General features: G+C 37.6%; 1 protein-coding gene across 3 annotated transcripts in view; it reads right to left on the reverse strand.

Annotated features, from left to right (window-relative positions):
* LOC107719092 (protein FAM49A) overlaps window positions 1-13,606 on the reverse strand; it is a 34,222-nt gene that overhangs the window by 2,785 nt on the left and 17,831 nt on the right. Inside the window, exons 2-8 of one of the 3 annotated variants that reach the window (XM_016526416.1) lie at window positions 9,844-9,897; window positions 3,011-3,090; window positions 1,547-1,668; window positions 1,323-1,428; window positions 1,084-1,220; window positions 881-958; window positions 653-769 (exon numbers count right to left, since the gene is read on the reverse strand). In XM_016526416.1, coding sequence (XP_016381902.1) covers window positions 653-769; window positions 881-958; window positions 1,084-1,220; window positions 1,323-1,428; window positions 1,547-1,668; window positions 3,011-3,083 — 633 coding nt within the window. In that variant the 5' untranslated portion in view covers window positions 3,084-3,090; window positions 9,844-9,897. Of the gene's footprint in view, window positions 1-652; window positions 770-880; window positions 959-1,083; window positions 1,221-1,322; window positions 1,429-1,546; window positions 1,669-3,010; window positions 3,091-4,141; window positions 4,223-9,843; window positions 9,898-13,606 lie in introns of those variants that run through there. The other 2 variants (XM_016526418.1, XM_016526417.1) reach the window with 2 other exon arrangements.

A 13,606-nucleotide genomic window follows, 5' to 3' on the forward strand; every position in this document is an offset into this window, starting at 1 on the left:
GCTGGCTGATAAACACAAGCACTGACTAGAGCGGCCGCGATCAGCTCCGGTTCCCGTGGAGCCGTAACATGCCGCAGACGCGTGCAGTGAGGCGCAGATCAGCTCTAATGTCACTGAATCTGCCGTTAAAAATGAACCATCCATTCATTATATCATCATGCAAAACATACACGACAAATAGCGAATTTTTAATTGTTTCTCGAAATACCAACGATGATATGACTGCAGCGCCAAATCATTTATGTCCCCACGCATCAAGTACGTGGTCACGCGTTGACGTCATCAAATTGCGATCGGTTCGTGAGATCGGCCAAGTTAGTGAGTACCGATCGAGTCATAAAATGTGATTATCGGCCGATACCGATCTCCGGCCGATCGATCGAACTATCCCTAGTAAGATTGTTAATGTTTTTGAAAGAAGAATCTTATGCTCACCAAGGCTGCATTTATTTGTTCTAAACTACAGTAAAACAGTAATATTGTGAAATATTACTTCAATTTAAAATAACTTTTCTAATTTATAGTCTTTACGGTCACTTCTGATCATCAATTTAGTGCATTTGCTGTCCCCAAACTTTTGAACAGAAGTGTTCTACAGTATTTGTGATGGGAATTAAAGTGCTAAAATTCTGACTATAGAAACAAGCAGTACCTCTGTTACAAAGTTTGTCGTTGCTGTGCTCAGGGTCTTCAGCATAGGCGTGGCTTCAGCGTAGAACAGAGACATTCTATTTGCCATTTCATTATTGACTTCATTTTCAATATCAAGCTTGATAGAAGAAAACAAACATACACACACACACACATGAATATAGAAATTAACACAGCATTGTAAATAATATTCTTTTATCTCATGTCTTCTGCACGTTCCTGCACTTACATTCATGTTGTTTAATCGGTTTCGACTGATTGTTCTTCTGTAGTAGCTGAAGTCATTTTGGATAGCTGGAATCCTCATCTAAATAAATAAATAATTTTATAAGGAATTTACCACAACAGTGGCAATCAATGCATTTCCCTTTATTTTTTAATTCCCCTAATATGAAAATTGGTGCATGACGAAAGCAGTAAAGCAGCTGGCACCTTAAGCTCATCAAAGCGGAGGGTGAAATGCAGGATTTCAGCGAACTGTTTAGCGAGGGCCTGCTCCCTCTCCAGGTGCTGAGTGGGAGTGTATGGCGGACACGTCAGAGACTCCAAAAGGCTCTGCAGTGCTTCTTCTACATGGAAGAGAGGAAGAAAGCAGATCTGATAGAGCTAACATTACGTACTGATTAAGGAGAAATATGTGGATATAGGTAAACTATATATGAATTGTGTACCTAGTTTCAATGAAAAAGCATAGAACTTCTTTAGGCGGATGACAAGGGGACACACAGAGTTCCACGCCCTCTCCTGAAGGAGCATGTCATTAGGATTCTGTATTGCCTAAAATGACAAACAAGTCACATTATTTAATCTGGCATGTGAAATATAATCCACAAAATGCTGTTAAATACGACTGATTGACCCACAAAGCCAAATCAGAACTATTAATCCGACGTACATCTCGTATTTCCTGGCCCGCCCCCTTGTAGGCTTGCAGGCCGGACAGGATGCTCTCTGACTCCTGGAGAACAGCATTCACCTGGTTCCACACCTCTCTCTCACAGTCTGTCGGCTGTGCATCTGACACAAATAAACTACATTATGCACTGCCAAGTACTAGTTATGCATTTCACAGCATTAGATATAATATCAAACCAAGTGTCATCTGCAAACCAAAGAATAGAGCTTTAGAACTCAGATCTAACTTCACTTCCATTTTTCCAAATGAAAGCCTTTTTACGACCATCTATTTTTTTGTAGTCAAGTAAAATGCATGTATGAAGTCATAATTTTATTTTGGTTATTCTCCAGTTCACCACCCAACCACCATCAAATTTGACAACCAGAAAGTGGCCAAACACTTCAGTTTTGATCAGCACATCAGCAATTGTTTTGGAGTTTAAAACCACATGAACGTTTTCTGGTGAAATGTTTGCTTCCAAAGTGTGTTAATGTTATTTTGCTTTAAAATAAATGCCACTTGATTTGATATTTTGTTATCTAATGTAATGTAATGACATGACATTCATAAATTAAATTAAAGCTTAAGCGCCCAAATATTTTTAAGAGCAATCTATAATCACAACAAACAAACAACAAACAAATAAATAAGGTGATATTTTCATAAGGAGAAAAAAAAAAATCTTTTTTTAAACCAGAGGTTCCCCAATATTTCAACATTTCATAGAGATGCTCATATCAAAAGTAAAGATTTATTGATTATGAGTTATGGTTGAAATGCAAACAATCAAGCAGCAAAGTAAATACTCAGGAAATGTTGAACATTTTGGGTAAAGCTCTCTTTAAAGTTTCTAGACAAAAAAACAAAGTCCAGTGTTTAGTGTAATATAACTGGTTTTTGAGTATAAGGTCACACAGGATTTCAGAGTTTACTGGATAAGTAAACAGCGGTAAAGGATTGAAAGAGCTGAGATTTCAGAATGAGACAAACAGAGATCAGAAAAATATCATAGAAGAAGCAGAAGCTGCAAAGAGTAAGGAGATCATTTCCAGACAAAAGTATCATGCTACATAGACATACATAGCCATATTGGATATGTGGTTAGTTATAAATACTGACTGATAAGTCATGCACATTTGCCAACAACAAATCAGATTTTCAGGGGGGGGGGGGGGTTTCTTTTCTTTTTCTTTCTTTTTTTAGATTTTCAAGAAAATATTTAAATATGTTTGTATTTGCAATTTGAGTTCTTAGAATTAAAGATTGCATGTAAAAAAGATAAAATATGCTAACTACTTGCCCTATCAAACTAATTTGCACATGCAAAAGCATTGTGCAGCTCTGTTTTGCTGTTGCGTTGTGACAAGTAGATTTGCAAGGACAATTCTGATAATGGTACTTGCAAAATGTTAGTAGTTGAAAAAAGTGACAGACACCAGGCCAGGCAAAAGCTCTGCTCACTTTCAAAGTCAAGGAAAAAGTTTGGCCCCTGATCAAGCTCTGTGCAAGTGAGCACTTTTAACAGATTCCCCATTTGGTTTCTGAAACAGAAAAGCAAGAGAAAGAGAAGAAAAAAAAGTATGAAAGACAGAGAAAAAAGAAAGGTGTTGAACGTCAAAAAAAAAAAAAATATCAGAGGATGTCACGGAGCGCTAAAGAGTGATTCTGTAAAGTCTTATGCTCCTACACAGAATTCCCTCAAATTCTCATGGTGAACATGGTAATCATTTAAAATTTAATCTGAATTGTTTTTTACGGTGGCTGAGAAGTGCAGAGCAAATCACAATTCTGAAAACAAAATAACAAATTACAAACGCAAATGCAAGTCTAAAAAACAAAATAACAATTCAGAAAGCACAACAACAATTCAGAAAACATTATAACAAGTCAGAAAACACAATGACAAATTCGAAAACAAATTTACAAGTCAGAAAACACAACGACAAATCAGACAAACCGGAAAAGGTAGGTATAGTTTGAGACTTGGTTTTTGACGCGATCGACCCGGGTTCGATCCCGCCTTTTGCCGAACTTTTTTTTTCTCCCTTTTCTGACTGTCTCGTCCAGTCAGCGGTGAGTAATCCCAAACCAATGGCGCTGTCTCAAACTATACCTACCTTTTCCGGTTTGTCTGATTTGTCGTTGTGTTTTCTGACTTGTTATTTTGTTTTCGAATTTGTCATTGTGTTTTCTGACTTGTTATAATGTTTTCTGAATTGTTGTTGTGCTTTCTGAATTGTTATTGTGTTTTTTAGACTTGCATTTGCGTTTGTAATTTGTTATTTTGTTTTCAGAATTGTGATTTGCTCTGCACTTCTCAGCCACCGTAGTTTTTGCTTTTCCTTTTTACTTTAAGAAATCACTGAGAAATTAGCAATTTTCTTCTAGTTAATTCGCAGGACACACTTTAGACAAAGCGTCAGCTCCGGACAGCAGGAAGCATAAACTTTCACCACAAGAAAGCAAAGAGGGAAAGCTGTCTTATAAGAGCTTTGAGACTGTCAGTCTAGCTCCTCCTGCCACTGCTGGGGAAAAAAACAGCTGGTTATAGAGTCTCGCCAACCCCAGACTCCACCTCTTCTCAAAACTTACTTTCAAAGTCCAGGAAAAAATGTGGATAGTTCTCTATTTCCCTTGTAAGGACTTTTAGAAGATTACCCATTCCAGCAAAACCTAATCAAGATATAATAATAAAAAACAATTGCATGAAATAAAACTCAGAAATGTAAATCACTAATAAACAGTGACTTCATTAAGAGTATAGCAAGAATGGTGAGAGCTGCAATTTGAACTGTAATATACTACTTGTTTAACAATAACTGATGTGAAAATGTTTTAGTAACATGTTCTTGAGAATCTAAGCAATCTAAATTGGCACATAACTAGTAGATAAAAAGAATATGCTGGTACTCTGAAATACTTTAAAAACAGGTACTCACACAAGAGACACTGGTTTTCTTCTTTGTAGGTCAATTTTACTGATCTCTTCTCATATGTACTTAAGAGACTGTTCACTCACAGCCAGAGGATAAAATAGTTGAAACGCTCTGATACGCTCTCATTTCAAATGAGGATATAACAACTGTTTACTGAGTAACTGAGCTGCTTTATCTTTATTCTACCAACCGGCTATGCCAAATAATAATTTCAAGTTATAACTGCACTCTATCATATAGTAATGCATAGTGGGACTTGATTTTGTCCATCGGGAACAGATTGAATTGTTGGAAATGCACAGAGTGCATTTACATGCACATTCTTAAACAGATTAAACCGATCATTATTTTTAATACGGCAACATTGCATGTGATCATGTTAAACCGTAGGGCTGGGTGGTATATTGAGTTTGTACAATATATTGATATTCTTTATAAGCAATGTGGTATGAGGCAAAACCTTTTATATCGATATACAGTAGTTTGATACGAGAGCATCTGAAAAATAGCGGAAGACACAGAGTGAGCTGCTGTGGGGCAAGTGCATAATCCAGTTTGTGACATGCTTTATATTAAGGGCTTTAAATAAGATATAGTTAGCATGTATAGTTTAAAGCGGTTCGCCCTGTCAGATGCTTAGAGGCATCATGCCCATTCAAAGCGAGGGGGGACGTGCCCCTCAGATTTTGAATGCAGGTTCCAAGAGACAAAAATAGCTGAATAATATTTTTTATATTTGATACGATCACACCAGTGTGATTAGAACGTTCAGTGCGGCACATCACCAGCTGCTCAATTCAAATCTGCGTTCATGCTTCAGCTGGTGCTGAACCAGAGACAGACGCGTTTTTACATTGCTGCGCATTATAACCAATCACACACGATTCTGTTGAGCTTATGAATGCGATGGCCAATCAGAGGCATTCAGATGAGTCATTGCTGAAACGCCGGTGTTCTGTTCAGTGCGCACGCTTCTGCCGAATTCTCTCATCAGAAACAACAAAGTGCAGATGTACGTATGATGTAAATAAGACATTCATTTCACAGTGTAAACAGCTTCAGTGATTATAATGAGAGTTTTTGAAAGTGAAGTGCTTGAACTCTGGCTAGACTGAAGTCAATGATAAAGTTCTTTGATAATGTAAATGATCTTTGCTCTCTTTCTGTACAATGAAAGTGTTATAATTAGTAACTTACAATGTTTTTATTAAATTCACGTCATGACACCCATATCTGGTACTGAAGCCTGTCACGATAACAACATTTCTTGTGCGATATATTGCCCCAGAAATAATTGCGATAAGCGATATTATTGTCATTTTAAAGACCATTTTATGTCACTGAATATATAATCATAATGTAACAGCATAATAATGCAAGAAGGCCTACACACTTCCAAATGACAACAAACTTTTAATTTTTAAGAATATTTAGATCATAGAAATTAAGTATCAAAATATTAGATACCTTAAAAAACTTGAATAAATAGTAAATAAACATTTTCTAACAAAAAGTGCAAAGTAACAAGTACATAAAAAAGAAAAATGCACGTCACTTCACTTTTCTCTACAGATTTTTCCCGGACCTTCTTTTCTCTGTAAATTAAGGGTGCACACTATTGCTGAAAAACACAATCACTACTTTGCAGTCAGATGTCCGTATGCACAAAGGCACAGATCCCTAAACAAAGCCATATCTGCAGATTAAACTTTTTTTGTAAAAGCACTTTTTAAATTTGAACTAGCACCTCATGACTACACCACGTTATGTACGAGAAGCTGCAAAAGACACTGGCACAAGTGGAATGTAAAAAACACGGTGACATTAATTTTTAAGTAAATATAATGGGCGATATATTGCGTCACCAAAAATGATTGAGGTCATGTACATATATTGCGTGATAAGTCGATATATTGATTATTGCGACAGGCCTACTGGTACTAAAGTAAAAAGACAGGTTTTATGCGTAGTTAATAGATTACACTAACATTAGGCTACTGTGCCCATCGCCCATTACAGATCAACTAACATGATCTATAAAGGTGCAAAATGCATTTACTTACACATATTTGAGAATTGATATATTTCATGATATAGTTTCTTGATATATTACAGGCAGGTAAGACATCTTATCATAATCTTCAGACCAAACAATCTGATTGGACAAATATTTTATGACCTATGCCTTTCACAGATGATATAAATACATATAAATACATTTAGACGATATAACCTAGTGATTGCTATCGGGATGTGAAGAGACTTTCAACCAGCATAACAAAAAATGTTTTTGAACCAAATCACCTACCGTGCCTTTAATCATAAACTGATCAACACAGCTAGATTTTTGTCTATTACCCCGACTTTGCCCAGCATGTAAACACCTGTGTAATATATCAGAGGAAGCACATCTAACCACAGCAAATGTTTCACGGTACGGGAGGTGGAAATATATTGCAAACTCCGACTCTTTTTTTGACCCAAGAAATAGAATTAAAAAATATGTTCTCATCTCGTGCAGCCATATGACAAGTGGTACAAGTCTTAGAAACTTCAAATATGAGAGGAGAATGAGTCTGTGCAAATCTTCCCTGACATTTTGGAATTTCATTTAACAGTATGCATTTATTTAACATCACATAACAAATGGAATACTCTGAGTAGATTACATGGATGCTTACGTTTTGACGTAACCACCAACAGGAAATAAACAGATTTTTAATAAAGTCTTGCAAACGCGGTTTACTTGCATTGCCTTGCATTGGTTTGCATGTAAACCAGTAAAACGGGTTAGTTCAATAAACTGATTTTTGGTACTTAACAGCATATATAAATGTGTGCATGCAAATGTGCCAATTGCTGTTTGCTAATTGCTGTAATCTCATGTGGCAGATAGGCTGAAGAGGAGGGATTTTTTATTTTTTTTAAATAATCATGTGCATGGATATTATTATTTATTATAAACACTGCATATTCCACACAAAAACAGTCAAAGTTTGATTTCATGGTGACTAAAATACATGCAGTGCATTGACTCTTCATTACTCCAGCAGAGGGAGCAAGTGCACACTATAATAATAGCATCATCCTGCATTAGCTTAAAGGGGTCATATGATGCTTTTTTAAAAGATCATTATTTTGTGTATTTGGTGTAACTGCATTAAGTAAAAAATAAAGAAAGAAAGAAAACAAAATTAAAACAGTAGGGTTGGGTTGCGTATCGTTTGAATTTTGATTCCTATTTGTGTTTACAAGGATATACTGATGTAATTTTGTAAATATTGGTTGCAAGATGTGAAAGAAGTCAGTTCCGGCCTGAACTACCTTTTCTGCAGTGGAAATGCGTGGAACGGTTTGAGAGTGAACACAGGTCGGGACCCCGCACCGGGACCGTGGTTCTCTGTGCTCGTGCTTCAAATGTGTGTCGCGCATGCAAAACAGTGCGCAAGTTCTTTCCCTTACTGCACTTAAATAATTTAAAATCACATTAAAACGCGAACGCGAGAATCGTTACGTGGAATCGAAATGCACGTGTCTTATCGAATACCCAGTTATGGGAAATTTGGAACCGGTTCTTGATATCCAACCCTACAAAACAGCAACCCCAAGGTTACATCCACACGTCAGTTTGATCCTCCAGATGCTCTTATGTGCAAGAGGATGTGAAGACAATACCGTTTCTGCCGTATGTGGTTAACCGCCACACATGAGTGCAGGCAATTCAAATGAGCTTCCTGTCAAACATAAAGTGCTCCAACCATCGGAACAACTGCACTTTCAAAAGCATGAGAAACTGTCACTCTGGTGGCTGTGAAACAAAGTGGGCACAGAACGTTCTGCCCATTCCTACGCCATGCTTGTGAGTGTGCATGTGTGTGTCCTTTACTATGAACTCTATTCATTACACAGAGTGAATCATCACACCACGACATGCACAAATCCAGCATACTGCCCACTTACTACATATAAAAACCCCATTACAAATGCATCTGAAAACACATGTGCACACACAGGCCTTGACCTGCATTTGTAATGAGGTGACCTTATGGTGTAAAAATGCTGGAGGGGCCTTGGCAGTGTGTTTGTGCAGTGTAATGAAAACCTTGTTCCTTGACAAACCTTTCACAAGTGCTCTTACATGCTTTTGAGAGCTAGCACGAAAAAAAGTGAAATGTGATGAGGGACGCGAGTAGATGTTTTAAACCGGAGTAACCAGGAAAGTTGGTGAGGGAGTGTCACACAAACCAACTTCCTGTTTAAAGAAACTACAGTAAGACCAAACAGCCTAATTTTAATCACTGGTGCAGGGATTTTTTTTAATGATATTAGTACTAGCTGCATGTGTTTTATGGTTTTAAAACGTAAACTATAACAAGACCATTATGAATTAACAAACCATTTAAAATACTTAAGGGAACAGACTTATTTTAAGTTTTTTAAAGAGACATTTCACCCAAAAATGAAAGTTTTTACTCTCCCTTCTCATTTACTCTCCCTCATGTCGTTCCAAGCCTGTTTGACTTTTTTTTTCTTCTGCTGAAAACAAAACATAATATTTTGAGGAACACGCGGGGGAAAAAACAACACAATAAAAAAATCTATTAATTTTTCCGAGGAATTATTACAGCTTTGGAATGACAAGAGAATGAGTAAAAGGTAATGATTCATGATTCATGATAATTTTTGGGTGGACTCTCCCTTTAAGTTCAGCCCTACCCTGGATGGATGTACACTACTACCATGAAGACCCCCATGGCTTCTGGAATTAGATAGAATCAAAAGCTTCTGTGGTTTGCAATTAAACCATGTATGCTGCAATTAAAGGCCATGCGAGCCAAACAATAATCCACTTCATCTGTGGCTGAAAAGACCTCTGTTAGCCTCTGCCTGCTGAGCAGCTCATAAACAGAGCAGTAAATGAACTTTTGCATCTCGGCTGGGCTTAAACGGAGATTGTTCTTGCTCAGGTCTAGCATACAGCCGCAATATTTACAACTTCACAAATTATTGGTTTATTCACTTCCTAATGGGGTTCCCACAGTGAAACGTGTTTGTGTTTATCAGCAAAGTGTTTATCAAATCCTCATGTTACGAGAGGCACCGGCCTACACTACAACACTTCCTGCTTTGTGGAAGCTAAACACCACAGCTCTCATTCAGAGTTTACACCAGTTGTGTTTATTGTAATAACGTCTGGCTGTGTTTCTAAGCTCATCTGCTTACACAAAGAAAATGTTTCATACTGTGGCAAGAGAGTTAACTGATCCTATACTGACACAGCAAACAAGCCTAATCAAAGTGAGTAATGTAAATGTAAATCTGATATTACCATAATCATCAGGATTGTCTCAGTGTTACCTTTTCTGGAGGAGAACGTATGCTTCCTGTTAGATCATCCACTTGTTCTTGGTTCTGAAAAATAGAACACAGAGCCGCAAATAAGTCAGTTTGAACGAGAAAATCAAACCAATCGAATGGCATAAAACGTAAACAGTAATTCAAAATGCGAACTGTGTTTGTTACACTGCAAGTGAGCTGTGCCAAAGACCATTCTCATTATTAAAGTATTTATACTGGGATCTAGTACTGCTGCACCACTTCTTTTGCAAATTCAACATGCTGTAAATACATACAGGACATAATATATGCATATATTATCTCCATATTGTGAAACAGTTAGTGACATTTTTTGTATTCTGATAACATTTAAACAATATTAAATATATCAAATGGTAATTATCACGGTAATTACTAATGATTACACACATATAAACAATGCCATAGGATTAAATGGTCTCAATTTATTTTATCATAGATAGCTCGCTATCAGATTTAAAATGCACTTCACAGCTGATTCATGTTAACTGAGGTATTAAATATCTAGAGACATTCCAGCCAAATGCAACTAATGGCAACCCAAAAACACTCTGTAGGGCAGGAACCAGCACATCATACACACATATTTTAACACATCATAGACAAGTTCTTATGTCTTCAACCATACGGAAAAGGGAAAAAATTCAAACAACAAAGACTATGTATTCATGCAAAGAATGATCATGACGAAAGCAAAAAACTTGTCACACATGATGTGAAACACCCTGAAGCTGCCAAATTAACGATCCATTTGTCAAAGAAAAGCTGCCATCATGATAAATAGATCTATAGAGCTGCCCTGACAAAAGACGGGCTGATATCAACATGTGTTGACCTTTTTTGCCTAAGGAGGCTTGAAATGAGCTTTCCCTCTGTTTCAGCGAGTGATACTCATGGTCACCGTCCCACCAGACAGCGTCCTAGTTACAAACCCTTTCCTTGATTTCCTTCTGAAAATTAAGATCACTGAACCCAATTAATAAATCGGCCTTTTCTGCCCTCACGCATCGCAATGGTGCTAATAAAGCCAGACCTTCTAACAGACAGAGAGAGATAAAGAACTGCCTCCCTCTGGCTCAACTCCCATCTGTCAGTGTGCATGGCTGCTCACACTCCGCTTCCCCCCCCTCAAACCTAAGGACAGGGCATGAACAGACCCCACAGGGACTGCCATGGAGTCACACGCCCTTATATGGGCATACATCTGCTCGAAGCATAAGCCAGATGAGTGGTCTTCCCTTCCCTCCTCCGTCTCTGCAGCTTTCCCTCACTAAAGAAGTCATCGCTGCACACCTGTCTTCTCCACGCTCTACAAAACCAGTGGAATTTCTGAATGAAAAACAGCATTATAGACAAATTCTACAGCGTCTTTGGTGCAGATTGGCACCAAGACGTGCACAGTATCTTTGTAGGATCTTCTTTAGCATGCGATGATCTGGGCCAAAGCAGCAGGAGGATATTTTATCTGTGGTATTTCCCTCTCAGCAGGTCCAGGTATTGGAATCAGGAAAAGAGAATTCCCAGAGAATAAACATGTTTTTCAGAACTTGCAGTGGAATTTTCCAGTGAACCCAATAACACAAGCTGCTCTATGCTGAATAGCAGTTATCATTTGAGATTAAACTGAAAGGATGAAGCAGGCAGAGTGCCGGCACTCAGATGTCTGAGTCTCACTAAGTCGGAGTCTATTAAATGATATCTGCATTTAAATGCAATATTTCCACTCAGTTAATTAAATATGAGAATCTGTGCAACATGCAAAAATCCAAAGATTGCAGAAACTGAAGTAACAATAGATAAAACATTTTCCAAAAAAGCTGGGCTGCCACACACATGCATGCATGCATACATCTGCCCAGATGACTACAATCTCCATGACAAATCGGGTTATTGCACAGCGAAGCACATTTGAGTAACAGCCTTCCTCCAAGTAGTGTTAATTTCGTTAACGAAGACTATGACGAAAAATGTTCATTGACGAACTTTTTTCCCATGACTAAGACGAGACGACAATAAGGTCAATAAACGATAAATAAGACTATATCAACATGCAATTTCGTTGACGAAATAAGACGAGACTAAAATGTATTCAAAAAGATAAAAACTTTACCAAAAACCTCTTTTTATTTTCGTCAAAATAGGAGACAAAATGTTATTGCAGACTGCTCTACACACCTCTACTACGCGAGCTTTCATGAGTGCGGTATAATATAATAATATATATATAATAAAAAGCCTATAATAAATTAGTACACTAGATGAGGTAAAATACACCATGTATGTGTTCACATTCTATTGATTTGTGCTTACTGGAGAAAGAGCAATACCTGAAATACAAAAATAAATTTCTTAAAAAGACAACAAACATTATGATTATAATTTTGAGAAAAAAAATTATTTATCAGTTTAACCATTACACAGAATGACAAAAATGTGACTAATATTTCATTGACTAAAACACCTGACTAAAATGCTCATATAGTTCATTGAATAAAAAAAAACAGGACAAGTTTGTCTAAATATGATACCTAAAATGTACATTTGGGTAAGACTAAGACTAAATTAAAAATTGCTGCCAAAATTAATACCCGACACGAAATTGAAGCCCAAGACATGAGTGCCAGGATCTGAACATCACGCTCCAACATGAAACAGGACACGCAGACGAGAGCACACGGCTCGAGCACTCTCGAAGCCGCGCGCTCACATGAAAACAACGACACGATGGGAGTGTCAGGGCTCTGTCACAAAACCATGAATTACACTAGACAGAAGGGACAGAACCCTGACACTTATTGCTAAAATGTCAAGTTTTCATCGACTAAAACTAGACTAAAATACTTTAGATATTCTTGGACTAAAACTAGACTAAAATGTTGAGACTTTTAGTCGACTAAAACTTGACTAAAACTAAATAGGATAAGGTTGACTAAATATGATAAAAACTAACAAGGACATTTTAGCCGGGACTAAGACTAAGACTAAAATGAAAATAGCTGACAAAATTATTGTCTAAATATGATAACTAAAATGTACATTTGAGTAAGACTAAATTAAAAAAAGGCTGCCAAAATTAATACTGCTGTACGGTTAATTAATAATAATCTTATTGTCAAGGTTTGGGTAGAGGGATGAGGCGAGGACTCAATTGCAGGAGGAATTTAGGCTTTTAATAGAAAAATTAAACAAAACAAACAAAAACTACCCCGTGGGGGAAAAACAGGCTGGCAAGGCAAGGCAAGGTCAGGACACGACACGACACGACACATTAGATTTTGATACGATGACGAACTGGCCCAGGACTGCAAACACAAGGAGAATAAATAGAGAGCAAATGAGGAGGGTAACGAGGGAACACATGTGGGGCAAATTAACCAATAATCAGGTAACAAGATGGGTTGGGTCAAGACAATTGACATGAGAGCACATGGCACACAGGAAACAAAGTCAAAAGCCAAGTGCTCACACAAAAACAAACACAAGCACATGGCCATCAAAACAAGACACCAACACGCAGCTAATGAGAAAACTCATAAGCCGCGTGTTCACACAAGACAACAAGAAAAGCACGCGGCTGAACACAAACCGCGTGCTACACAATACACAACACACGTGGACAGAAGAGCGCACGGCCGAGCGAACTCGAAACCGCACGCTCCCACAACAGACAGAACATGGAGCGCGAGTGTCCGAACCCCGACACCAAACCGAAACTGAATCTGAACAAGACATGAGTGCCGGGATC

Source organism: Sinocyclocheilus rhinocerous, unplaced genomic scaffold, assembly GCF_001515625.1.
Source record: "Sinocyclocheilus rhinocerous isolate Xijiao unplaced genomic scaffold, SAMN03320098_v1.1 scaffold3470, whole genome shotgun sequence".
In the NCBI taxonomy this organism is placed as follows: Eukaryota; Metazoa; Chordata; class Actinopteri; order Cypriniformes; family Cyprinidae; genus Sinocyclocheilus; species Sinocyclocheilus rhinocerous.